At 36.6% G+C, this 27,582-nt stretch overlaps 1 protein-coding gene across 1 annotated transcript; it reads left to right on the plus strand.

The window, feature by feature from the left end:
* Positions 1-21,740: 21,740 nt before the first annotated feature.
* Positions 21,741-23,009, plus strand: LOC103934587 (palmitoyl-monogalactosyldiacylglycerol delta-7 desaturase, chloroplastic-like). Its single transcript, XM_048590331.1, has 3 exons — positions 21,741-22,157; positions 22,301-22,441; positions 22,592-23,009. Exons 1-3 carry the CDS (start codon positions 21,870-21,872, stop codon positions 22,763-22,765), a joined length of 603 nt encoding a protein of 200 aa, XP_048446288.1. The 5' UTR covers positions 21,741-21,869; the 3' UTR covers positions 22,766-23,009.
* The last annotated feature ends 4,573 nt before the right edge of the window (positions 23,010-27,582 follow it).

A 27,582-nucleotide genomic window follows, 5' to 3' on the forward strand; every position in this document is an offset into this window, starting at 1 on the left:
GGCGGGTGGTGCATTAGTGGACAAGACTCTAGTGGATGCCAAAGCTCTAATTGCCAACCGAGCACACAACGCTCAACAATATGAAGGTGTTGGACAAAGAGAGGGGCCACGGCAACAAAGTGTGAATGAGGTAAGTGCAATTTCTGATATTCAATCACAATTGGCTAATCTTACGTCTCTTGTGTCTCAGGTTGTCAAGGGATCAAAACCACAAGACAACCAAGTGTGTGGCGTGTGTTCAATGCAAGGGCATCCATCCGAGACATGCCCTCAGTTGATAGAGAATGGAGGATGGGAATCTGCCAATGCCATTGGTTTCCAAGGCCAAAACCAACCCAAACATGATCCATACTCCAACACCTACAACCCCGGATGGAGAAATCACCCCAATTTCAAGTGGAGGGAGTCCCAACAATCTGCACCACAAAGGGGATTTCAACAAAACCCCCCTGGGTTCCCACGGCCATACCAGGCAACCCAACCACCATCGTCCCAAAACAACTCAGGTTCATCTTTTGATAATTCTCAAGTTATTCAATTACTAACTACATTGGCGCAGGGGCAAGAAAAACAAGCCAAAGACATGCAAAATTACGCCAATGAGGTACAAAATCAAGCTCGAGAGGTGACGGATTTGAAGAGACAAGTGGGACAAATGGCGGAATTCATGGGGCAATTTAGTAGAGAACAAGGTAAGTTACCAAGTTCAACGCAAGTGAATCCGAAAGGTGGATTTGAATCTGCCAAAGCCATAGTGTTGAGAAGCGGAAAAGAAGTTGGGGCAGGTTCTTCATCAAAAACATGTCACAAAGAGGATGAAAAACTGCATTTTGAAGAGGGGGAAGTAACCAAACCCACGGCAAGGGTGGAACCCCCTTTGCCGCAAGCTTCTAGTGGCTCTAAACCACCCAATCTGTCCAATAAAGGTAAAAACGTGTTAAGTTCAGTTCCTACTAATATTTTTCCTTCGAATGTGCCTTTTCCTAGTAGGTTCATGCAAACAAAGAGAGAGGAAGCCGAAAAAGACATTCTTGAAACGTTTCGGAAAGTTCAAGTCAATATCCCTCTTTTGGATGCAATCAAGCAAGTCCCGCGGTACGCCAAGTTTTTGAAAGAGCTTTGCACTAATAAAAAGAAGATTTCGACCAAGGAGGTTGTCAAAGTGGGTGAAAATGTCTCCGCCATCTTGCAAAGAAAACTGCCCCCTAAATGCAAGGATCCGGGTAGTTTTACAATTCCATGTGTTATTGGTAATACTCGTTTCGAATCTGCCATGTTAGATTTAGGTGCATCAATAAATGTCATGCCATATTCAATTTATGCATCTATGAATCTAGGAGCATTGAAAAATGATGGTGTTATTATACAATTGGCCGATAGATCTAATGCCTATCCAAAGGGAGTTTTGGAAGATGTTTTAGTACAGGTCAATCATTTAATCTTTCCGGCGGATTTCTATGTGCTTGAAATGGATGAGTCCGACCATGCCCCTTCATTGCCCATCCTCCTTGGAAGGCCATTCATGAAAACTGCTCGTACAAAGATTGACGTATATAATGGCAATTTGACAATGGAATTTGATGGGGAAGTTATTAAGTTCAATCTTTCTGATTCTATGAAGTACCCTAGTGAGAATCATTCATGTTTTGCTATTGATATAATTGATTCTCTGGCGCAGGACCATTTGGACAATTTGAAGGACGATGCACTTGAATTGGTCATTGCACAAGGAAGGGACGTGCAGAACATTGAGATAACCACCAAGGAACCCCACGGCATGCATGAGGAGTCCTTGGCCGTGCCCCCTAGTGAGGATATGATAGAGATGGTGGCTGCACTCGAGTCATTGCCATCCCATTCAGGTAAGTTTTTGGACCCTATTTTAAGTTCTGTTTCGACTAATAAAATGCTTCCCTCAGTTGTGCAGCCACCTACATTGAACTTAAGCCGTTGCCGAGTCACTTGAAGTACGTGTTCTTGGGAGAGGATGAGACATTGCCCGTCATTATTTCATCCTCACTCACGGCACAAGAGGAGAGCAAATTAGTGCGAGTGCTTAAAGAGTACAAGACGGCAATTGGATGGACTTTGGCCGACATAAAGGGAATCAGCCCTACTATGTGCATGCATCGCATTCTTCTAGAGGAGGGGTCCAAAACATCTCGAGAGGCTCAACGCCGTCTTAACCCTCCGATGATGGAAGTAGTGAAGAAAGAGGTAATCAAATTGCTTGATTGTGGAGTGATTTATCCTATTTCTGATAGCAGGTGGGTTTCGCCCGTGCAATGCGTTCCAAAGAAATCCGGAGTGACTGTGGTTGAAAACGACGAGAATGAGATTGTTCCTACGCGCATTCAAACTGGTTGGAGGGTGTGCATCGACTATAGGAAGTTAAACGCCACCACAAGGAAGGACCACTTCCCATTGCCGTTCATTGACCAAATGCTCGAAAGGTTAGCGGGATATGCTTTCTATTGTTTTCTTGATGGTTACTCTGGTTATAATCAAATTGTCATAGCACCCGAGGACCAAGAAAAAACCACTTTCACATGCCCTTTTGGTACATTTGCATATCGTCGCATGCCTTTTGGTTTATGTAATGCACCTGCTACGTTTCAAAGATGCATGATGAGTATATTTTCTGATTATGTTGAGAAAATCATTGAAGTTTTTATGGATGATTTTAGCGTCTTTGGTAATTCTTTTGATGGTTGCTTGCATAATCTGAGTTTGATTCTAAAACGTTGTGTTGGAACTAACCTTGTTCTTAATTGGGAAAAGTGTCATTTCATGGTTAAACAAGGCATAGTTTTAGGGCACATTATCTCTGAAAACGGCATTGAAGTAGACAAATCTAAAATAGATCTTGTACGTCACTTACCCTCTCCAACTTCGGTTAGAGAGGTTCGTTCTTTTCTTGGCCATGCAGGATTCTATCGTAGGTTTATAAACGACTTCTCAAAAGTTGCACAACCTCTTTGCCGTCTCCTACAAAAAGAAGTGGCGTTTGAATTCACCAAGGAGTGCACGGCTTCATTCAATCAACTCAAGGAGTTGTTGACCACGGCACCAATCATTGCTCCCCCTGATTGGAGTCTCCCTTTTGAATTGATGTGTGACGCCTCTGATTATGCTTTAGGGGCTGTTTTAGGGCAAAGGAAAGACAAAAGGCCGCATGTCATCTACTATGCCTCACGGACGTTGAATGATGCACAACTAAATTATTCTACAACCGAAAAAGAACTCTTGGCTATTGTATTTGCATTAGATAAGTTTAGATCATATCTTCTTGGTACTAAAGTCATTGTTTTTACTGACCATGCAGCCTTGAGGTATCTTTTCACAAAAAAGGAGGCCAAGCCAAGACTCATTCAATGGATGCTCCTACTTCAAGAGTTCGATCTTGAAATTCGAGACAAGAAAGGGTGTGAAAACGTAGTGGCTGACCACCTAAGTAGAATGGTGCGTGAGGAAGAGCCCGTTCCCATCGTAGAGACATTCCCGGATGAACAACTTCTGTCCATTGAGGTAAGAACCCCTTGGTATGCCGATTTGGTCAATTTCTTGGTGTCTAAGCAAGTTCCTAGTACCCTAAACAAATTCCAACGTGATAAACTTGTTCATGATGCACGTTTTTATGTTTGGGATGATCCATATTTATGGAAATTCTGCCCAGATCAGATTGTGCGTAGATGTGTGCCCGAATCTGATTTTAATTCCATTCTTACATTCTGCCATACTTATGCATGTGGGGGACATTTTGGCACCCAAAGGACAGCCCTAAAGGTGTTACAATCTGGATTTTATTGGCCTAATCTCTTTAAAGATGCTAAAATGTTTTGTTTAACATGTGATAAGTGTCAAAAAACGGGTAACATAGGGCCTAAGGACCAAATGCCGCAGCAATCTCTCTCATTTGTGGAAATTTTTGATGTTTGGGGTATCGATTTCATGGGCTCCTTTCCACCCTCTTTTGGTTTCACTTACATCTTGCTAGCTGTCGATTATGTTTCCAAATGGGTGGAGGCCAAAGCCACCCGTACTAACCATTCTAAGGTTGTTGCAGATTTTGTGAAATCTAATATTTTTGCTAGGTTTGGGATGCCACGAGTTTTAATCAGTGATGGGGGTTCTCACTTTTGCAACCGTACCATTGAAGCTTTGCTCAAGAAGTACAACGTTACGCATAAGGTTTCAACACCTTATCACCCTCAAACCAATGGGCAAGCGGAGGTTTCAAATAGGGAGATCAAACAAGTCCTAGAGAAAACCGTGGGACCCTCAAGAAGAGATTGGAGTTTGCGCTTAGACGATGCATTGTGGGCCTATCGTACGGCTTACAAAACTCCCCTTGGCATGTCACCTTTTCGGCTTATATATGGTAAGCCATGTCATTTGCCCGTTAAGCTAGAGCACAAGGCGCATTGGGCTGTGAAAACCTTCAATATGGACATAGACGCTGCTGGAGTTCATAGGAAGCTCCAATTAGATGAACTTGAGGAGATTAGGAACGAGGCTTACGAGAATGCTCGAATCTACAAGGACAAGACAAAGGCTTATCATGATAAGATGCTTCGTACCAAAACATTCTCCAAGGGGCAGAAAGTGTTGCTTTTTGATTCAAGACTTCGGTTATTCCCTGGTAAGTTACGTTCTAAGTGGATTGGACCTCTTGTTGTTACTAATGTTTTTCCTCATGGTGCAGTCCAAGTCCAAAGCTTAAAGAGTGGCCAAGAGTTCAAGGTCAATGGGCATAGGTTGAAGCCGTATTACACTTTGTTTGAGGAGCAAGTTGTGGAGGAAACACCCCTCCATGCCGTGGCCTCCCCTGAAGCTTGATGGAGGTGTTCGTCCGGCTGCACGACGTTAAAGCAAGCGCTATATGGGAGGCAACCCATCTATTCAACAAAGGAAGCTCAAGGAATCCCCCAAATTCCAGATTTGCGTTTCTAAAACCCGTCTCTTTGTTATTGTTTCTCATCTGCCCTATTATGTTGTTTGGTTGCTGTTTGTGTGTTTAATGGTGTTTTGTGTGAAGTTATGTTTAAAACATTGAGGACAATGTTTGATTTAAGTGTGGGGGGGTAACTAAGGATATTTGATGCAAATTTGTGGGATTTTATCACCCATAACTTCAAGTGTTGTTCCTTGCTGTTTTAAAGTGTTTTTAAGCTGTTTTAGAGTGTTTTAGTGTGATTTGTCTCATAACTCCGAAAATCACATAAAAATTTGAAAAAGATGTTTTGAAAAGCCTAAAAAGAGTGTTTTGAGTCGTTTTTGTGTGTTTGTGTCTTAGGGTACCTTCCAACACAATGATGAGGATTTGGTTTGTAATTGCATGACTGTTAAAAAGAGTTATAAACATGGAGAAAAGTTTGATTTACTCTTGGTATATGCTTGGTTATGGTTATAATGTATGACTTCACATGCAATCATAAAAGAAAAAAAATTCGTTTTTGTAACATGCTTGAAGGAAGGAACTCAAACAAACGCTACAACCTTGTGAGACTTGAGCCTAAACGTTATTTGGAGAGTTAAAATCTGTGCATTATTGTTTTCTAAAGTCGTTGCATGGTCTCATTATTCTTTGCTTGGTTGCTACTTAGAAGGCGTTTCATCATATAGTTCCAAATGCTAGAACTCATGCCCATTTCATTCAAAGCATGTTATTGATTTGCATAACACATATTCAAGAAGAAGTTGTGTAGTGACCACCACCAAAGCCAAATTGCCGTGCATCCTACTTCATTACATGTCTAAGTTAACCCCGTTGAGCCTTGTTTAGCCTTTATTCTTTGTTAACCCACATTATCCTCACCTAGCCTAGTTTAGGACAGTCCACACCCTTGTTCTTAAAAGATAGTGAGCATAACTTAAATGAATTCCTTTTGAGTTACATTATGCAAGAAAATGAGTGTGGGGGGAAGGAATGTTTGTTCTTAAGTTAATATGTATGTTTTGAGATTCAAAAGAAAATAAAAAGTGTGAAAAACGTATGAAAAATAAAAACAGAAAAGAAAAGAAAGAAAGAAAGGAAAAAGAGATTGAAAAGATGAAAGAATAAGTGATTAAGTGTTGAATGTTGAAGAAAGGGTCCAAAACACCAAATCTGGCCCTAAAATGTCTAAATTCTCCCCTTTTGTTCAAAAGTTGAGTGTGCATTCAAAAGTGAATTCTAAGTTGATTTAAATGCTTTGCTCACTATTTCTTTAAGAACCTTTGTTTTCCATATCACTTCTTTGTTAGCCAAACACCCCAAGCCCCGCTACAACCCGTGACTTCAATCTTGAGTGTTATGTGTTTCAATTTGTGGAGTTTGAACTTGGTATGAGCATATGGTATCACTGGTTCTCGCATCTAAGTAGTAGCATTCCATTCATGAGATCATATCTAAACATGCTTATTAACTCCAGAAATTGCTTCCTTTGTGATACATATATGTGAGTATTCGTTTCCATGTTTACATCAATCTTCTCACATATAACTAGATTAGGGTGTGTAGTTAGAAAATCTGAGTGAAAATTGAGTGCATATCTTGTAAGGAATTGAGCAAATTCTCTAAAAGCATGTTACTACATTCAAAACATGGTTTTAAATGCCTAATTGTGAACTAGTATGTGGTGACTTTGAGTAAGAATGTACTTAAGTGTGAAGATGACTAAAATCTGTGGAGATAACGAATTTTAACATGTCATGTGCATTGGAAATCCCAGAGGCAACGTTGGAAGGTTTAGATTGTCTTTTGTTTGTTTTGTTTCGTTTCGTTATGTTTTGTTTGTTTTGTTTTGCTCGAGGACTAGCAAAAGCTAAGTGTGGGGGAATTTGATAGGAGCATATTTATACGACTTAGTTAGCTTGTTTTCTTGCATTTAATTTGCTAAACTATGTTAACTATAGTGTTTAAAGTTATTTTCGTGCAATTTCAGGTTTTAGTGTCAAAGTATGCAAAAAGAAGCAATTTGGAGCATTCTAGAGCATTTTTGGGCCAAGATTGGATAGTGCAAGCATGGAGGCATGAGGATGGACGAATTTGAAAGGCTTGAATTCAGTTAGGGAGTTGCAAGGGGGCCTAAAAACATGATTTCTAGAAGGCTACATTGCAGCCACATGCACTTCCATCCTTTAATCCATTGCAGCCACATGCACTTCCATCCTTTAATCCATTGTAGCCACATGCACTTTGCCTTTCATCATTGCACCACAAATCAGCCACATGCACTTTGCCTTTAATCATTCACCCTAGCTGTCACTCCCATGCTCTCCCATTAATTAATTCAAGTCCATATCTGATTTCCCTAGGGTCCTAAGTGCCTATATATACTCATATTAACCCCTAGATCAAATCACCACCTCTCATACACATTCATTCACGCCAGAAATTCATCCCCTCTCTCTAACACATCCATACTTCACCATTCTTCATATTTTCTGCCCAAAAACACTCCTTGCCTTCCCCTACATCCATCCCTACCCTAAACACATCATTCTACATCATCCATAACCCCCAAAACTCACCAAAACCCCTTGTGCCGCAGCAACTAGAGGAGAAGAGGCTTAAACGTTCATACAATTCAAGATTGAGTTGTTGGAATTTTTAGGTGTACTTCGATTCTTGTTTTCAATGTTTACTTTGTTATTACTCTCTAAGTTTTGAAATCATGAGTGGCTAAACCCCTAATTAGTTAGGGGAAAGTTTGAAGCCATGAACATGTTTGAAATATAAATTGATTTCTTCCAATTATGATTTGTTAAGTTGTGATTGCAATTCAATTATCTGTTTATTAAAAACTTGTTTTTGTATGTTGATTAGGGATGCATACTTAGTCTTCATGCATAAACTCGATGCTAGTTTATAAACAAGTTTCACCTAATCGTCACAAGTTTATAAACATGAGTAGTGAAGGTTGCTAGTCACAACCGCGTTAATTGAATTCTTGGCAAGAGTATCATGCATTCATAGTTACAATTGCCTCGTCAACACTTATAATTTTCATAGAGCATAATGATCTCTCATTGTATCTCTTCTATGCATTCATGTTGAGAACCATTGGAGAATGATTTGAATTGTCGCATGCATCATCCAATTCAATAACATAAGGAAAATTTGAGAGTTAATTAGTGCATCACGGTTAACTTGGGGTGTTGAGCATCATAGTTAATGAAAAGCAATGGGAGAATCGATTCATATACAAATGTGTCTTGTGTGGAGAATGGACCTCTAACTAATCCATCCATTATCTTGTTTTCAAGGAATTCGTTTTACAATTCTGCCTAGTTTATTAACTTGTTTTGTTATTTCAATTTTCGTCAAATCAAAACCCCCCCTTTACTTTCTTGTTCTTTAGTGCTTAGAATCTGTTTAGTTTATGTTTTAAAATGTTTTGAATCAAGCCATAATCTTAAATTCGTCCAAAATTGGGTTTAAGGTCAGAAACTGCCTAGTTAGTGTTTTTAGGCAGTTTTGAGTCTTTTGAACTTGTTTTGAGTCCTTTGAGTCTTTGTATTGTCCAAATTAGTTAGAAAGTGTCTTAGTTTGTGTTTATAAGTGTTTTGATTCAATTTGTTGCACAAATTCGTCCAAATTCACCAAGGTGCTCAAAACTGCCCAGAAAGTGTTTTTAAGGCAGTTTTGAGTGTTTTGGGTGATGTTTGAGTCTTTTGGTTTGTTTTAGTGTTTTAAGCATTTAGTCTCGCATTCTTTGAGTCTAGTTTAGTGTTTTAAACTTTATTTTACGTTTTTGAGTCAGTTTCCAAGTGATTTGCAATCTCTCCTAATCCCCGGTTAAGAACGATCCCTACTTACATACTTACTACAATTGATAAAAAGAGGGTTTAATTTGTGTGCGTATAATTCTCGCATCAGTATCACTTGAACTTACTATGTTGTTTTAATCTCATAACCCATGATGAACCTCACTGGTCTCTTGTCGAGAAATGTGTGTTGTTGCAAGAGTTGTTACTTGCTCCTCTCTTGTCTCAGTTTGGTTTCTTGAGTACGAATGATGTGTGAATTAGTTATAGGTTTGGGGTTATTTTGTCGAGCAAAGCTAAAGGAAGAGATTGTTAAATACTAGTTTTATTGTTCGGCTTCCCTTGTAAAATCTTGTATCTAGTACCACACATGCTCATAATTTAGAATTAGGGTGCAATGATAATCTGGAATTGCTACTGGGGATTGAACTTCTCAAAGCAACAGCCATCTTCACTACAAAAGGTTTGAATCATACATTTGCATATGCATGTCAGGCTTATTTTTCCAGAATTCATTTTGTCTAGTGTAATTGTCTAGTCAAAAGTTTCATATGTAATCCAGCTGTCTAGGCAAGCAAAATAAGAAAGCCTACATGGGCCATATGACACATTTTCCTGTGCCTTGATCTCTCACCCTTGATCTGAGAAGGTCTCTTTGAAGGAAAAATTTGTCCTAGCTAAGAACATGTGAGAACATTTGAACACATAAGCAAACTAATAACACTCTCAGGTAGGCATGCATTCAAAAACAATTCTAAAACCCATGACTTTCAAAGCCTAGTGAATGGTGAACCAAATGACTTTTTAACAAATTAACAAATTAAAGAGAAGAGAGAGTTTGAGTTTCATTACCCTTGAAGCTCATCCTTGTTTACATAAGGGATTCACCCAAGTGGAGGGCCTTCAAGTCACCTCCTTTGCTACTTGGATGGTTGCTTCTTTGCTTCTCCTTTGCTCCTTGAGGATTTGAAGAGAGGAACTCCACGAACACCAAAGTTTGGTGTTTCTAAGTCTCCACACCAAGGATGAGGTGCTAAGATGGAATGGATGACTTAAAGTTTTGTGTTTACTTAGTTGTTTTAGTGTTTAAGGCCACTTTTGTGTATTTTCAGATTATAAGGCCAAAGTGTGCAAGAAGATGTAAATTGGAGTCTTTTGGAGCGAAAGAGGAACGAATGAGTTGAAGACTTGAAGAAACGACGAAATCCTACTCCAACGATGAATTCTTACCAAAACGAGGAATCCTACTCAAACAAGGTTTCCTATTTTAGGAAAGTTAACCCTAAGTTTCCCGTTTTGGTAACCTTTCCTAAACTTAAACGTCCGTATTTTCTAGCCACTTTGACGGCCTTATAGGCACTTTAGGACACAAAACCAAGGCCCTAGCCACACCCTTTAATCTTTCCCTTTTTAATTTCTGATTTTATTTCCTAATTCTAGAAGCCTTTGAATTTATTTTCGTTAATAAAAATAAGCTAGGAACCAAACATATTTAAAACTCTAGGTTTTACATACTTAGCCGCACCTTTCCATATCCTCCCCTTTAATCCGTAGCCTTCCATTTTATTTTCATTTTTATAATAAAACAATTTCCACATATTTCCCATTATAACCGTAGCCAAAATCACAAAATGCTCCCATTATTCAACCATTAGGCCGTGATTATTTCCATTAACCCTAATCCAAGCCGTGGCCACCTTTTTACATTTTTTTTCTCCCATTTTTCTCCACCATCCGTCCTTTAGCCGCAGCCACTTTTTCCCATTTTTTTTACCATCAACCGTGCATCCATTCATAACCTAATCCTCTGATATTATTCATCCTAAGCCGCATAATTCCCATGATTTTAGCCGTGTATTCCATCTTAAATAACCCTAAGCTATTCAACCATTTTTTTGATATCTCATATTTTAATCCATCTTCACGCAGCCACTTTTTTTCCCATTAAAAACCCAATCAGCCGCAGCACCATATTGGAATTCTCTCCAATTGCCGTGCCTTTCACAAACAGCCGCAGCTTTCCCACCAATCCCAGCCACCTTCCACACCATCCTCCATCACTCCACCACCTTGCCGCACCACCTTATCACCATAGATCCATCCCTAAACCAGAAAATCAACCAAAAACACAAGAAAACCAATCTGCCGCAGAAGGAGAAGAGGAAAGAGGAGCTTCGACGCGCACCAATTCACGTGGATTCGTTGGGCGTTCTAGGTGTAATCAATCCTTTGTGCTTTATGTTTAAATTCATTTGTAATTCTCTTTTTGTGAACATGAGAGGCTAAATCCCCCTAGTTAGCTAGGGGGTAATTCGAAACCATGTTTATGCTTGCAATATGAATTGATTATATTTGGTTGGAATTTCATAAGTTGTGGATTCAATTTGTTTAACTGCTTGATCGATAACTTATTTATGTATGTTGATTGAGAGTGCACGCTTAATTTTCATGCATGAATATGACGCTAGAATATAAGTGAATTTCACCTAATAGTTATGAACTTATTTTCACAAGTAGTGGAGGTTGCTTATAAACAATCGCGTTAAATAAATTCTTGGCATAAGTTTCATGCAATCATAGTAACGAATGCCTCGTCAATACTTATAGTTTTTCATAGAACTTAATGATTCTTGCTTGTATCTCTATTATGCAATTCATGTAGGGAACTTGTAGGGAATGTTTTGGGTTGTCGTATGCAATCATCCAACTTAGTAACTTGTGGAAAAACTGATGGTTAATTAGTGCAATTCACAGTTAACTTGGGGCGTTGAGTATTTATAATTTATCGAAAGACCAACTGAAAATCAAATTGTATGCAAGTGTGACATGTGTGGAGAAGAACCTTCTAGCTAGCATTCATCCATATTTTCATCACATTCATATTTACATTCTGCCTTTAAATTACAATCGTTGCATTTAGTTTATTTTCGTCAAAACCACAATTCCCCTTTACCTTAGTGTCTAATTTAGTTAGAAAGTGTCTTAGTTTGTTACATAGGATCACCCAAGGGGAGGGCCTTCAAGTCACCTCCTTTGCTACTTGGATGGTTGCTTCTTTGCTTCTCCTTTGCTCCTTGAGGATTTGAAGAGAGGAACTCCACGAACACCAAAGTTTGGTGTCTCTAAGTCTCCACACCAAGGATGAGGTGCTAAGATGGAATGGATGACTTAAAGGAAGGAAGATTGCTAGCTATTTTTCTCTAAGTGTGGCCACCTCTTTGGAAGATGAAGATAGAAAGAGTTTTGCTTTTTCGCCTCAAAAGAAAAACCTTAGTGTGGTAAAGCTACAAAGTTCCTTTTATAGCACCTCACATTTGAGTGGCAAACTTGCAATTATGCCAAGTTCACTACCACTCACCCTATGGCCGGCAATCCTTTGGTTATTGGGTTAATTGCCCATTTTGTTTTAGTTGTCATACAACTTGAACATAATGGGCCTTAGGGTCCAAAAACCTTTTTGGGCCTCGAGACTCAAAACTAACTTGAAAGCCCAATACGAACCTTTCATATCATTAATTAACTAATTAATTGATCTTGGCCATTCTTAATTAAACCATTTAATTGCTTATCCATCTCTTTTATATTTCTTCACTTTCATCCTTACTAGGTGTATGATCCATTAGGTTCCAATTAGTGAGGCAGTGGGTGATTGTTACTCTTAACAATCGATTGTGAATTGAAACAACATTTCAATTCTCCCCTTGATGAAGATTAGTGTTTGCTAATCTTCAGGGTTTCCACAAACCATAAGTGACACCTAGCAGTATGTCATGGCTACCCAAGCTACGTAGAAGTGGTTGGAGAACCTATCCAGTTACAATTACAATGCAATACGGCCCTTCTCTAATACAATATTCTTAATCACATTGTTTGAGTGATAGTTTGTTTCAAGTCTACTATCCAATGTGATACTTCTCTATATGATTCATTTGAATATGATATGGAACAAACTTCCTAAATCATATTCGTATGCTTTGGCCAAAGACTCCCGAATCATATCTCAGAGTATTCTCCCTCCACCATGGAAAGTTAGAGATCCCTTGTTGTGCATTCAGATGCCTACATGACTAGATAGCTTGACCCCAAAAATGTTGTGGACACTCTCAATGGAATGCCTTTGACATGATCAAAGATCAAGGACCTACCAATTAGACATCTATGATGCCTTAGGTCAAAAGACTACTTTGCATATTGCAACTTACGAGTTCTCACATGACATGTATGTTCGAACTCTCTTTTGATCGTAGTTCAATGTACTGGATTACCATTTTGAGCACCATATGTTTGTCTCAGTGTCCAACACTAAATGACTTGAGACTAGTTATACTTACGCTTGAGTTAACATAACACATACTAACCTTAATGGATTGTCAATGCCCAATTGGCAATCCTATGGCTAAGAATGTTTTAGCAATGAACATAAGAGAAAGGTCTCGTTAATCTAACTTACTTAGATCACTTCTCTCTTAGATTAAATACATTCCTTGGATTCCCTTATTGCTTAAAAACATAATACAATAAATAGTGATTAACAATAAGCTTCGCCATTCATTAAACATATAATAGTTTAACACAATAAGTATTCCAAAAGATATTACATCAAATGAGTGGCTTTGTGGGCATACTTCCAACACTCTTTGGCTCATGACACATGTCCTCTTGTTCCCCTTATTTGAAACATCCATCTCTTTCATTATAAGGGTTTTCAAGATTTCTTTTGTTCTTGGTTAGGTTTTTCACATTTTCAAGAAAAGAGTGCATTTAGCCTAGAGCTACCTCTTAAGCTTCCAAATCGAGACCCTAGCCACAACACCATCTCATGCACAAACACCCACTCATTGCATATTAGGGTTGCATTGTTTTAATGGTTTTGCATTGAGTTTTTGGTCTAAACCTAAGTTTTTCATATCCTTCATAGACCAATCTTTTAAATTCATGTTAGGTTCTTCTTCAATTGTTTGATTGAAAAATCTAACTAGTCAGTTGAATCCAAATATGTTGTGTATATCATAAAATCATATCACATAATTGATCATGTTGGTCTCGATGCCACAAGGTGATGAGCTCAGGAGGAGTTGCCACTTCGTGAAGACCGAAGAAGTCCATCTCATGTAAGGCAAGATTGCACAAAGGTAAAGCTGCTCTTTAGATAGGCATCTAGGAATTGAGCTTGTGTGGTCTTTTTATGAACGTTTGTTTACACTAGTGGATGGGACTCAGTGGAGAGTCCCCGGTTTTTTAACCCAGAGGTGGATTTTTTCGGCCAAAAACTTCCTTGTGTTCATTACTTTACAAAGCCTTATTTATAACCTTGTTGGAATTAAATATTGTAGGGTTTTGTTAGTATTGACACTTTATTAATCAAGTGAACTTAAGTCAAGTACTAAGGCTAAATCTTAACTAAAGTTCACACTATTAAGTTTTAACCTTTTAAGTTTGTTTGATTTATATGCTTGTGGGATTTTAACAATCTGTACTTAGTGGTACCAATTTCAATGGGAGAACCATATAGCTTCAAACTTAAAGGTATTTGCACCCAGATTGTTAACACTACTGTAACTACTAGTCTCAAGTAAGATCGGGCTATCATCAGACCCGAATATAAGATAGTTATATAGCTTGGCATTAGGGAACAAATTAAGCCAACTGATTTTAGTAATAACCCTATCAAGTTTCTCAAAAATAATAGTACTATCCTTATGGCCATTGCACCACGTAAAAGGCACACCAGAGGCAGGAAAAGAAATTAAATTTCCATCATTTAGGAAGCTATTGAAATTTATCATGTGATTATTGACATTTCTGTCACCCCCAACCTTTTCTCCAAGATTCATAATATTATTAAAGTCACCAAGAAGCATCCAAGGCTAGTTAAAATTATTACGTGGAATTAAGATAATAATTCATTCCACAGTTAAGGTTGAAGGTATTTTTGGGGATAGGCATACAACAAGTAAATAAGAAATGATTCTCAAAACTTTTTTCCATGACTTCATTATGAATAAATTTGGAACAATGGGCAATCACATTTAAACTAATATTAAGATCATTCCAGCACAAACAAAGGCCTCCAACCCCACCATCGCCGATAGCAAAAAAACATTTTAAAGAACTGCTTAGACAACAACGTACCTAGACCACTATCCAAGTCAGACTTCGGTTCAACAATACAAAAACATCTAAAATATTTAAACAACAGAGAAAATTAAACTAATTGGCAAAATCAGGCCAGCCCCAGCCCTTACAGTGTCATAGCATCAACTTCATTAGTCAACATCTTCTAAATTGTAGCTTGATCCCGCTCCTCCTTTAGTCTCACTTCTTATCTTCTTCATATTACCTCCAATATGCACTTGTTTAATCTCTCCACCTTTAGTTTCCATAAACACTTCCTCTCCAGCCTCAAGATCCATAACCTCCTTAACACTTTTTCCCTTACTACCAGTCTCATTAGCTCACTCAACCACACCACTCTTCCCACCAATGACCCCAGTATCAGAACCCCCATCAGCCATAAGGCACCATTTAGATACAAGATCAGCATGAGACACCCAGGTCCTATTACCCCTAATAACATTATCATAGCTCCGTTCATCTCTGCAAGCTGAGCCCCTTCCTCTGTTTGCACTTATACCTCTCCTCACAAGCACCGTAGTTCATCCCTCATCTTCTTCAAATTGCTCATGGGTGTTATCACCATGGGCATGAGCCTCTCATTTCGCTAAACTCATCAACTAAAGTGGGCTGAGGGAACAACAGCATAACACTATCATGAAGCTCCTTCTTAGTCTCCTCACTAACAAGTCAATTGGACATACCAATTACTCATCCTCAAAGATCCTATCACCTAGCAGACAACCATCACTATCATAATCCACAGGGTAAAAATGCCTCTCACTGCATTTTTTTCCACAATAGAAACAAACTTCAAAGAGTTTTTCATAACTCAACAGTAGATGACACTTTTCATCATCATTCACCACCGGAATCGTCTTAAGCAACAACCTTAGATCCACTTCAAGAAGAACTCTAATAAATAAACCATTAAGACCAAAAAGAGTGGTCACACCCGCTCTAATAAAACTGCCCACAGGTTGGGTGATCACTTCAAGAATCTCATCATCCCTATATTGAATTAGCACTCTTGGAATCCTTAACCACACTTTAAGATTGGAGATAAAATCTGTGTCACGAAAATGGACATTCCACCTCTCTATATGAAAGATTTGCCCTCTTATCCAAGGCACACTCCAACTTCTCCTCATCAGTAAACTCAATGGCATACCACTTATGCCCAAAATGATCAAGATAAAACGGATTCTTAGGGGGGGTGTATTCAATTGGGAATTTGAGGGATTTTAATTCTTTTAATGAATCTAAGGGTATTCAATAAGGATTTTAAGTCGTTCTCTAAAATTCAAGGTGCATTCAATTAGAATTTTAAGATAGTTTATTAAAATCCTTAGAAATTCGGGTGTATTCGGTTAGGATTTTAAAGAAGTTTATAACATTCCAGGTGTATTCAATTAGAAATTGATTTTAAAGAATTTGAGAAAGTTGAGGAATTAGAGGGAATTCCATTCGGTTCCAACCAGAAAGTGTCTTTAGTGTACCCACATTACGATACTAATGGGGCGATAGCCCAAGCTTAGGAATCAAGGTCTCATCAAGATCTGAACTTAAATGAGAGACTGAACCGCATGATTGAGAACCATATATAATGGTGACGTCGTTATTCTCAAGGTTGCTTCTATGGATAACATATAAATATCCATTGTCTAGGCCTACTACTCAGCCAATTTTGAAATGAATTCAGAAGAGGTATTATCACTGATGACCAAGCTGATTGGCTCTAGTGCAAGTGGGAGATTGTTGGAAATGTGCCCTAAAGCCAATCATATGATGATACTTTACGGACATTTCACATGTTAAACTAATCTAGTTTAATATAAACGACAAATATTATTGTTTAAAGTCGTCTCATATAAATGCTATATGCTTAAACGATAAGTCCAAGGAATATGTAATTGGGAGAATGTGATCTAAAGAAGTTAGATTCATGAGACCATTCTCTTTTGTATACATATACTAAACGTTCCTGATCATAAGATTGCCAATTAGACATTGACAGTCCGTTAAGATCGGTACGTGTTATGTCTTCTCTTAGGGAAAGTGACTGGTCTCGAGTCATTGGTGTGACTGACACCAAGACAAGCATGTAAGTGCTCAATAAAGAATGAGTCCACTGAACGGGATCAACAAGGAGTACTCATACTCATGTCACATGAGAACTCATGGTTAGGATAATGAAAAGTAGTCATTTGACCTGAGGCATTATAGTTGTCTTATGGTTAGGTCCTTAATCTTTGACTATGTCAAAGTCACTCCATCAAAAGGTGTCCAAGGCATAGTTAGGGTTAAGTCACTTAGCCATGGAGGCAAGTGAATGCATAACAAGGGATCTCTAACCTTCAAATCGTTTGAGGGATAATACTTTATGATATGATTAAGAATCTCTGGCCAGAGTATGAATGAGATTTAGGAAGTCGTTCCAAATCACATTCAAGTTAATCATATAAGTAAACAAATCACATTGGATAGTAGACATGAATAAACTATCAAACCAAACAATGTGGTCAAGAGTATTGTATTAGAGAAAGATCGTATTGCATTGTAATCCAAAATTGAATAGGTTCTCCACCTCTTCTGATTAGCTTGGGTAACTATGATATACTGCTAGGTGTCACTCATGGTTTGTAGAAGCCCTAAAGGTGTATAATCACTAAAGGGAGAATTGAAAGTATGTTTCAATTCATAATCGATTTGAAGAGTTCTAATTGCCCACTACCTCGCTAAAAGGAACCTAATGGATCTTACACTGTGTAAGGTAGATATTGAAGAAACAACGGAGATGAGTAAGGATAATTAAATGGTTTAATTATTTATGGCTAGGATTAATTAATATGTTAATTAATCAAACAAAAAAGTTCGTATTAGACCTCGGGTTAGTTTTGGGCCTCAAGGTCCAATAGGATTTGAATGTCAAGTTCAATAACTCAAGTTGTATGACAACTTGAAAACATAAAGGGCTTGAAAGCCCAATAAACCCATCAAGGCCGGCCATAAGAGTGAGGGGTAGTGAACTTGGCTTAATTGCAAGTTTGCCACTCAAATGTGAGGTGGTATAAATGCATCTTTATAGCCATTTCATCATGAGGGTTTTCTTTGAGGAAATTAGAGAGAACACAAGCTCTCCTTTTCTCTCTAAGAGGCCAGCCACCCTAGAAGAAAATACTAGCAATCTTTCTTCCTCTAGGTCACTCATCTCTTCCTCAATACTCTCTCTTGGTGTGGAGACTTAGGGGTTCCCTATTTTGGGAACTTGGAGAATCCATTCATCCATCCTTCTCCAAGAAATCCATGGAGCTAAGAAATAAGGAATGAAGGCCCTCTCTCATGGGTGATTAGCCGTTGCTTATGCAAAGAGGAATCAACAAAGGTATAATATTTCTCAACTCACTTTGTTCTTGAGTTGAGCCTTGGTTCACCATAATTACTAGGCCTTGAATTTCATGGGTAAAGTTTTGTTTTTGAATGCATGCAAGTATGATTCCGCCTTTTAATTGCTAATTGCATGCATAGATGTTGCTCAAATGAACTAGTTTTCACAAATATATCATTCGCGAGCACCTTCAACCACCATTGGGGGATGACCAGGGATTAGCAAATTATCCCTTAATTTATGTATGTTTATTTCAATTAATGTTTATTATTTTGTTATGTTTATATATAATATATTTGCTTTAAATTTATAAAATTAAACAAGATTACAAACTCTGATGTCTCTGGCCCTTGATTGGTTACATGCAATGTGTGTATTTTTTATTCCGTTTCAGAAATATAGCATCCATTCATATCAGCCTACCCTATCTGAGGATTAATGAGAAAATATACTCACAAAGGATTTAATGAGGAAAGGCCTGTTTTTGTTGAAAAATAAAAAAAAGAGCTGTTTTTAATTTTTTTTCCCTTTTACAACGCTATTCTAGTTTTAAGGAAGAAAGATAATGTACTCGAAAAGGTGGAAGGATTGAGTTAGACAGCATAATGAGTTCGCTTACTAGGTATTGAACACAATACAAATATAATACATCATCATTATCCATATGAGTCAAAGTTAAAAATTCTCATGTACGTGGGAAAAATAATGCAACATTAATACATAGCTCTAACCCACTCAAATATTTTGCAAATCGTCATCCTTTTGCTCCCCTCCCCGGGTCCACCCAACACAAGGATCAACGGAAAGTGGAAACAAAGCCATAGAAAAGCAATATTAGTAGGTTGCTCTCACCCCAACAGGATCCTCTCCAGATCTTTTTGGTATGGATTCTAGAGATTCGTGAATCGTATCCATTCATTGTACACTCTATCGCCAGTTTTTGTTAAGTACTATTTATGTTTATTTTTAAATAAAAATATTTAAAATTAATTTTAATCGCACAATGAATGAACACGATTCGTGAATTCTCGAATTCTCAGCAAAAGAATCCGACGAGGATCCGGACTCGCTCTCACCCACCCATACGGAAAGATATTACTATAACCATCAACCACATCTTGACAAGGCATGGTAATGTAGATATCTATTTAATATTCCATGCTTCTCCATCACGATGACAATGCATTTGTAGCTCTTACCTACTCAACAACAGGTAATTCCCGACTTATAAATTCTAAAACTTTGGCTTTAACCTTTTGGGTTTTTTTTTTTTTTTTTTTTTTTTTGAAAATCAAGAAACTTCTGATTAGTAAATTAAAATTAATCATTTTTGTTTATCTTTTGTTTTAAAAATACTCATTACAATTATAAAAAGGAAATAATGTAATTAATAATAACTTAAATTTGACGTATTAGGTAGAGAATAAAGTTTACAAAAAGATCAATGTGGCACATAAGCCTTCAAATTTAAATTTATATTGTTTCCAATTAATGTATATTTATTATAGCTTATTAGAAGTGACGGTTTAAATACCATAATATCTCATGTTTTATTTCTAGACAAAGCCAAAGGACTTTGATTAATGAGGGTTGATTAAAAAAATGTGATATAGGTAGATAAGAGGTACGAAACCCAACCAAAGCTGAAAGACATGGTAGAGGTTGATTAAAAAAATCATGTGTGATATGTAGATAAATAACATGCTTAATTTGGAGCAGCGTTCCATAAAAGAAAAAAGAAATTAGATGACGTACATCACATGTATATGATCCCTGAGGAAACAACTGAAGAAAACACAACAAAAAAAATGATGAGTGAGGTAAAAAACCAAAAAAGTTAGGTAGCAAACCAAAAATATAGCAAGCTTGCAACAAACTTTAATTAAGGAAAAAGAAGAGGAATATTATCATTAACGAAAGATAATGCTAAAATTAAAGATAATATTAGTTACTTTACTAATTACTTAAGGGGTAAAATTGGTATTAAAATAACATGATAAAGTAATTAATAATGAGTGATGTTATTCTCACCCCAATGTCTTATTTTTCTACCCACCTTTTAATAAAATTTTTAACTACAAATTTGTCCATTTGCAAAAGGACTGATAAGGACATTAATTATCTTGTTTTGCTTAATTTTTTTTTTTTAAAAAAAAAGGGTTGGGCGTGGAAGAATATTTGTCTACCTTAAACCCTAACTTATATTTTCATCTCCTTTCATTCAAAGAAAGTAAAAAAATATAAATGGACTTAGAATATGACTTTGTTATTGAAAAGGTGGAAGATGAAGCTTCTACGGAAGATGTAGAAGAATAATTTGTGTGTGGGTCATTTGAATTTGTCGTTATCGAATTCTTTTGAATTTGGATACCTCTGTCGTTTCCATTTGAATTTGCAGACCTTAGTGGTTTTCATTTACATATTATTTGTTTATATTTTTCAAGAGACAATTTTATAATTTCACATGTATGTATATATCAAAGGTTATTTTTGAGAATAATAGTGGGTGGGGAAATAGCATTTTAATCTTTTAACATTTTAAGGTGGGTGGGATTATAATGTGGGTGGAAAAAAGAAGACAATGTGGTGAGTCTAATATCTCTCATAATGAGTGATGTTATTTCAACAATAAGACAACAATGGAGTAATATAAAAGTTGTTTTTTATTTTTTTTAATTTTATTTTTTTGAACAAAGGACATTATCTACACTAAGGGAAAGGGGTAAGCCTAACCTCACAATGGGCTAGCAATAATGTGATTCAAATTCTCCTTTGGCAAGAATCGAACCAAAAACTTCTCACTTATAAATGAAGAGGAATACCACTAGATCGTAGCACTAAGTGACTTTTACATTTTTCTTTAAGGGAAAACAATAGCTTTATTGACAAATAACTCATCGACACATCTTGATTGAGTATATCCCTAATGCATCCGGAAGTTCTTCAAACAGAACTACTGATCACGACTATATAAGCTAGAATAGGTGAAACGATGAGCCACACCACTACAAGTTCGCGGGATATTTGAAATTATACACCATGAAACCCGGACGCAGGATATTTGAAATTATACACCATGAAACCCGGACGCCAACTCCTTTAATATCAGAAGGGATAAAACCGAGACTTGAAAAATCCATTTGTACTACCATTGCAAGCTGCCAAAGATACATCTATAATTGTTTAAAAAAAATAGAAAAAAAAAATACATCTATAATAAGCAAAAACTGTGTCACTTAGTACTACAGTCTAATGATATTTCTCTTCACTTGTAAGTGAGAGATCTTAGGTTCGATTCTCGTTAAAGATGAATTTAAACCACATTATTATTAACTCATTGTGAGGCTAAATCCACCCCTAGTGTAGATAAATATCGTTTGTTCAAAAAAATAAAAAACCTTAGTTTTAAATTGGTACAGAAGTTAGGTACCCAATCCCGACAATGCAGTGCGATATTAAATTGCTTCTCTATATATCTAATGGTTTGCCCGACCAACATTTTCCAAACTCATCAGCATTTTCATATAACGTTCTTTAGATCGAGTAGTAGCTCAGCTTCTTGCTAAACCAGTTAAAGAAATAGAGTACGAGAAGTAAGAGTCTGCTACCATATATCATGGGGCGTTGGGTGAAGATTGTGATGATGCCCTGTGGAGAATTCTTGGGGAGAGAATGGAATTTACAGGACGTAGTCATAGCGACTGTCCTTTCATCTATGCACTTTCTTTGTTTATTTGCACCCTTTTATTTCACTTGGGGTGCATTTTGGTTGGCCTTTGGACTCCATATGTTAACGGGTTTAGGAGTGACTCTGTCTTTCCATAGAAATCTTGCACACAAAAGTTTCAGGCTTCCGAAATGGCTCGAGTACTTGTTTGCCTACATTGCAGTTCTGTCACTTCAGGTATATTATAAGTGTACATATATATGTGTGTGTGAAAATCTCATTGTGAGCAAGGTTTTGTTACTTTTTTAGCATCGTTCTGTGTTTAAGTAGTAGTTTTGTGAGCAATGTTTGAGTTTGGGGTGTTGCACATATATATGCAGGGTAGTCCGATAGAATGGGTGAGCTCACACCGTTACCACCACCAGTATACCGATACTCAGAAAGATGTTCATAGCCCCATTCAAGGTTTTTGGTATAGTCACATTGGGTGGATCATCGATAGCAGTTCTCGGTTTGGAAAGGTAACAGCATACACAACTGTAACTGGATCTCTCTCTCTCTCTCTCTCTTCCTGCTCCCCCTCTCTCCTTTCCACACACAGACATTCGAATACCATCCTATGACTAAATAAATGTTGTTGAACTCTTAAATTAATAATGGAAAATTTGCAGTATGGAGGACTAAAGAACGTCCAAGATCTGAAAAAGCAGGCCTTCTATAGGTTTCTTCATCATACGTATGTTATACATGCAGTTGTTCTACCTGGAAGTTTATTATATGCCTTTGGCGGCCTTCCCTTCTTGGTTTGGGGACTGGTGAGATTAATTGCTTCTTCCCATGTTTAACTTCTTGTTTTTTTTCTCATTAGAGAATGGTTTTACATTATTGTCGCAAGGCTTTACCACATATAGTTCACTTCTTATTTTTTTTTTTCTTCTTCTTTGACTAACGAGGGATGGAGATTCAAACTCGGAATCTCTACCCACAAGAGATGTACTAGTAGATGATCTATTTTGCACCACCTATTTTGTACTACAGAGTACTTGGAGGAGCGATTTTAGTGTGAAACTATTCCGTATAAGATTAGACTAATTGGATGGGACCAGTTTAACCATGTTCATTCCCCTTATTTGTTAGTTGTGCCGCATGATACTAGTTGATTTTAATTTTAGGCAACAAGTCAAGTAAAATTTATCCTAGTAAAACTTTTATAATAAAAATAAATAAATAAAACTTAATTTTTTTAAACTTATATATATATATATATATATATATGGTATAATATTACAATAATACATATTTAATATGCACATGACTATTGTACTTTATAGTAAACTGTCAGATCTAGTTGATATGCATTCTTAAAAATTTTGTTCTTGGTCGAAAAGTTCATTTAATAGGCATATTTCACCTAAGCCTCACTTGCAACTTTTGGATGAAGTTTTGTTGGGAGTATTAATTTTCTATCGGAGAAATAAGGAATTTCCATGTGTTTATATGTAATTAGCTACTTCTCATATTGTCATTTAATTTTATGACGAAATCTTAACTTTTTTTATGATTTAAGAGTAAATTGCCTGATGTGTCATCATTCATTTGTGTTATTCACATATTAGGCTTAAAACTTCGTCGCATGAAAAAAAGCTTGTTGAGCTTATTAATCCCACATCATGAAAATAATAGACCTTGCGTGCACTTATGAAAAATTGAACTACTTTTCATATTGTAAATTAATTTTATGATAGAATATCAACTTTCTTCAAATTTAACCAAATCGATCTAAAATAGTACCGGATCTTGAAAATTTCCAGCCTGGAGACATCCCTGCAATATCGACCACGTTAATAAAGTTGTCTATTATTTTTTTTGAATAATAAAGTTACCTTTGCTGGTGTTTTTTTTTTTTTTTTTTTTTCCTGCAAATCACGAAGATCTCTAGTACTGTGGGTAATATCCAAGTATTTATTATATGCTTCTTAATTTTCTGTGGTTTGAAAACCATATCTAACAAGGATAAACGGCGAGATCAATGTATTATGAACCTTAAACTCCTTTTGTGATTGCAGGGAGTAAGAATAGTAACTGTTTTGCACGTAACTTTGCTAGTAAATTCGGCTGGCCACATGTGGGGGAAACAAGTATACAACACCGGTGATTTGTCCAGGAACAATTGGTATATATTACCTAACTTCCTTCTCTTGCTTCTATATATGTAGTCTTTGATAAATATGGTAATTTATTACATGTTTATATGTAATTTTAACTGTTTTAGGTGGTTGGCAATGGTTACATTTGGAGAAGGGTGGCACAACAATCACCATGCATTTGACTACTCAGCTCGACAAGGTTTGGAATGGTGGCAAATTGACTTAACTTGGTACGTAATTAAAATTTTCAAAGCAATCGGATGGGCAACAGATGTGAAAACCCCAACTGAGTCTCATAAACAAAGAAAGATGTTCAATAGTGAAATGGTGGCAGAAGATATGAAAACTCAAGCTCCAACTAAGTCCCAGAAGTTTGTGATGTAGCTCAATCGGCCTACTGGCTGCCTGCGTCCCTTGCACCACCGGTCGAATGGCCATGCTGACTTTCTCATTTCAGACTTCTGCAGGTTTTTTCCCGTCCAAGTGGTCTTTCCAATTGCAATAATAGTACAATATATATTTATGTCTGTTCGTAATTGTAATCGTTTTTAAGAACTGATGGTTGATTAAGGAAATAAATATATTTAAGAGTTTTCTCAAAATAAAACTACATGTCTTTATGTTATGTACCATTAGATGCGACAAAAGTGGAATTAGCGAAAAGATGATCCGAAGTTTCAATTTCGTTTCCACAAAAGGCACAGTCCCAAACAATGTTACTATTAGATGGATAAAATCCATCTTTCGTTTTCTAATCATCCACGTATTTAGAAACACTTCAAAATCCTAATATTTGACATGGTAGGAATTGAAGGTTCAACAATTTAATTACCTGACCTTTAAATTTAGATTCAGCCAATGATATAAAATCACTTTTCTACAAATTCCCTTCAAGCGTTGCCTAAGCTCCACCTAGGTGCTAGGTGGTTGGTCACTGTCCCGATTAATATCTAGACGTTTAAAAATTAAGAAAGAGCGCCTAGACATACCTAGGCGCGCACCTAACCCACCTAGACTCCTAGGTCGCGACTCTCACTTAGATAAAAACTTGATACCTTTCATTTTACATTTTATTTTTTCAATAAATTGTAATAGACTAGTTAAATACTTTGATAAAGACTCATTATGTGCTTGTTTCTCATGTTTACGATATGTTTCAATACTTTATAATCTATATGTCATTCTATTTTGCAATTTATGTATCCTAATACAATTATGTATCACAGTCTGCTACTCGACTAATACCTAGCATCTTTTAAAACCTTGTATTGTGGAAAAAACAGCGCACAAGTGAAAGGCCCCCAACTATTTCATCATTTTTGAGATCTTACCTCTCTTATATATCTTACCTCAAAGATTATATCTATCAAAAATCGTCTAAATCCAAAACAATATGACCATTGGATTAAATTTAGTGTTTCTTTGTAGAACTACAATCGTCTATTTTCTTCACTACAAATGAATGTATTAATGGTTTTGTTTTTGAATGTGATAGTGGTTTTAGATCGTTAAAACGCATTACGAAGTGGGGCCCTAAAAAGTAGGTGTCAAAATGTAGATCAAAAGTGTATGTCCCCGAAAACTCTATATAGATATATATGGTTTAGGGCTTAGGAGCCATGTGTTACAAAGTGACTTTTCTTAAATTCCCAGTCAATAGTCGCTTCTTGTTCTTCGTCAAGTAAATGTGTCACGCTCCAAAACTAGGTTCGCAACATGCTCCACGTATATATGCATGAGGGTGCAATGGATACTTCATTTAGAAATGAAAAGGAAGAAAAACCTAAATCGTACTCTACAAAAACGCCAAATAGATTTATATATATGGGTTAGGATTCGAGAACACATACTTTTAATAATTAGTTTATAGGGCCCACTTCACAATGTAATTCTACGAATCAGACCATTTATATTTTAGTACATCATTCATAGATCATATTTGCAACAAAAAAAAAAAAAATGGACAAATTCAAAACCGTTAAAACATTCATTTGAAGTGAAGAAAATGAATGAATACAGTTTTACAAAGAAATACTAAATTTAATCCAGCAATCAAATGTTTTTGGATTTGGATAATTTTTGGGAGACATGATATTTGAGGTAAGATATAAAATATAAGACAGCTGGATCATTAAAATACATTACGGAGTGAGCCCCACAAAAATGTGTGTCAAAAACGTATATCCCTAGATCCTAACCCGATATATAGAAAACAGTTTTTGCCCTTGATGCAAGTGCAGATTTTCAGCTATTTTCTCCACATCAAATAGTCAGGCTACGTAGAAGGGTCACAATTATTTGCATATTGGTCTGATTCAAGTGGCGGTGAAACCCATTAGCAAGAACAGGATTAGATACTTCTATCCTATTCTATTTGAGAGACGAAGACACAAAAACGTTGTAAATTCTATGCTTGGTCTAGTGGAGTCTTCTCATAGCGAAGGACAAATTTATTTCAATTGTTTTCCAAATTTTTTTGTGGCGTTATTCGATCGGGAAATCTAATGTTGACACAAAGTAATGATATGGAGCTAGAATCACAAAATTTGATCTATAGGATTTCTTATAAGGTAATAAATACCATTGTACCTAAGGCTAAGGTTATGGGTGTAAGGGATAAACTACTTTGTTCCAAGCCGTATAGAAAAGGCCCATACAGTGGTACCTAAAATGATAAGATAGAATGAAGTTACTCTATTTGAAAGATGGAGATGTTGAATACAATTTTCTACTAATAGAATGGCTAGATTAAGCATTGGTTATAGATTATGCATAGACTCTTTAAACGCGCAAAGACCTCTTTTTTTCGAATAAATTCGTTTATAAGGTCAATAACAAGGTCAAACTCTTATGAGCAAGATCATGAGCGAGTTGTTCTAGAATGTCTTAGGCAAAGTCGTAAGCAAGTTCAAATTCCGTTATATGAAGTACAATCCTCAGAAACTTCTACTCCATTAAGAAACCCTCCTCAACAGAACCATCATGGTCAAATGTTGAATCTAACATCTGTGTTATATCTAAGTTTGAAATTGATAAGAATGTCATGAATTAGATTAGAAGTGTGAAGAAAATACCCGAAAATGGAAATGGTTTGAGAAAACCTATAGTTTTGAGAAACAGGCATTCCTTCATAGAGCTCATTTTCAATTTATGAAGCAAAAGAAGTTTAATGCAAGTTTCTTTACTTTGTATGAGTGGTGTGCTATCAAATGGAAGTTTCCTAAATATGCAAAGTGTATAAGTGTTGGGGAAAATTCCTTCAAAACTTATATCACTAAAGAGGTTTGTTTCTTAGAACCTCGTGGATGGTGGATATTTCCATATAAGTGATCAAGCAAAAGAACAAATCTTTGCAACTACAAGTGTAGTAGGAGACAGTAATCGTGAACCAATATACCAAGAAGATGATGTTAACACTCTAATAAATACTATTACCCTCCATTCCGTTGGAACTACTGAGTTCTAACAAGACCGATCTAGAGAACTTGTGATGAATCTAAAGTATTCACTGGACC

The sequence above is a fragment of a genome, unplaced genomic scaffold, assembly GCF_019419815.1.
Source record: "Pyrus x bretschneideri cultivar Hongxiangsu unplaced genomic scaffold, Pyrus_bretschneideri_v1 Contig31, whole genome shotgun sequence".
In the NCBI taxonomy this organism is placed as follows: Eukaryota; Viridiplantae; Streptophyta; class Magnoliopsida; order Rosales; family Rosaceae; genus Pyrus; species Pyrus x bretschneideri.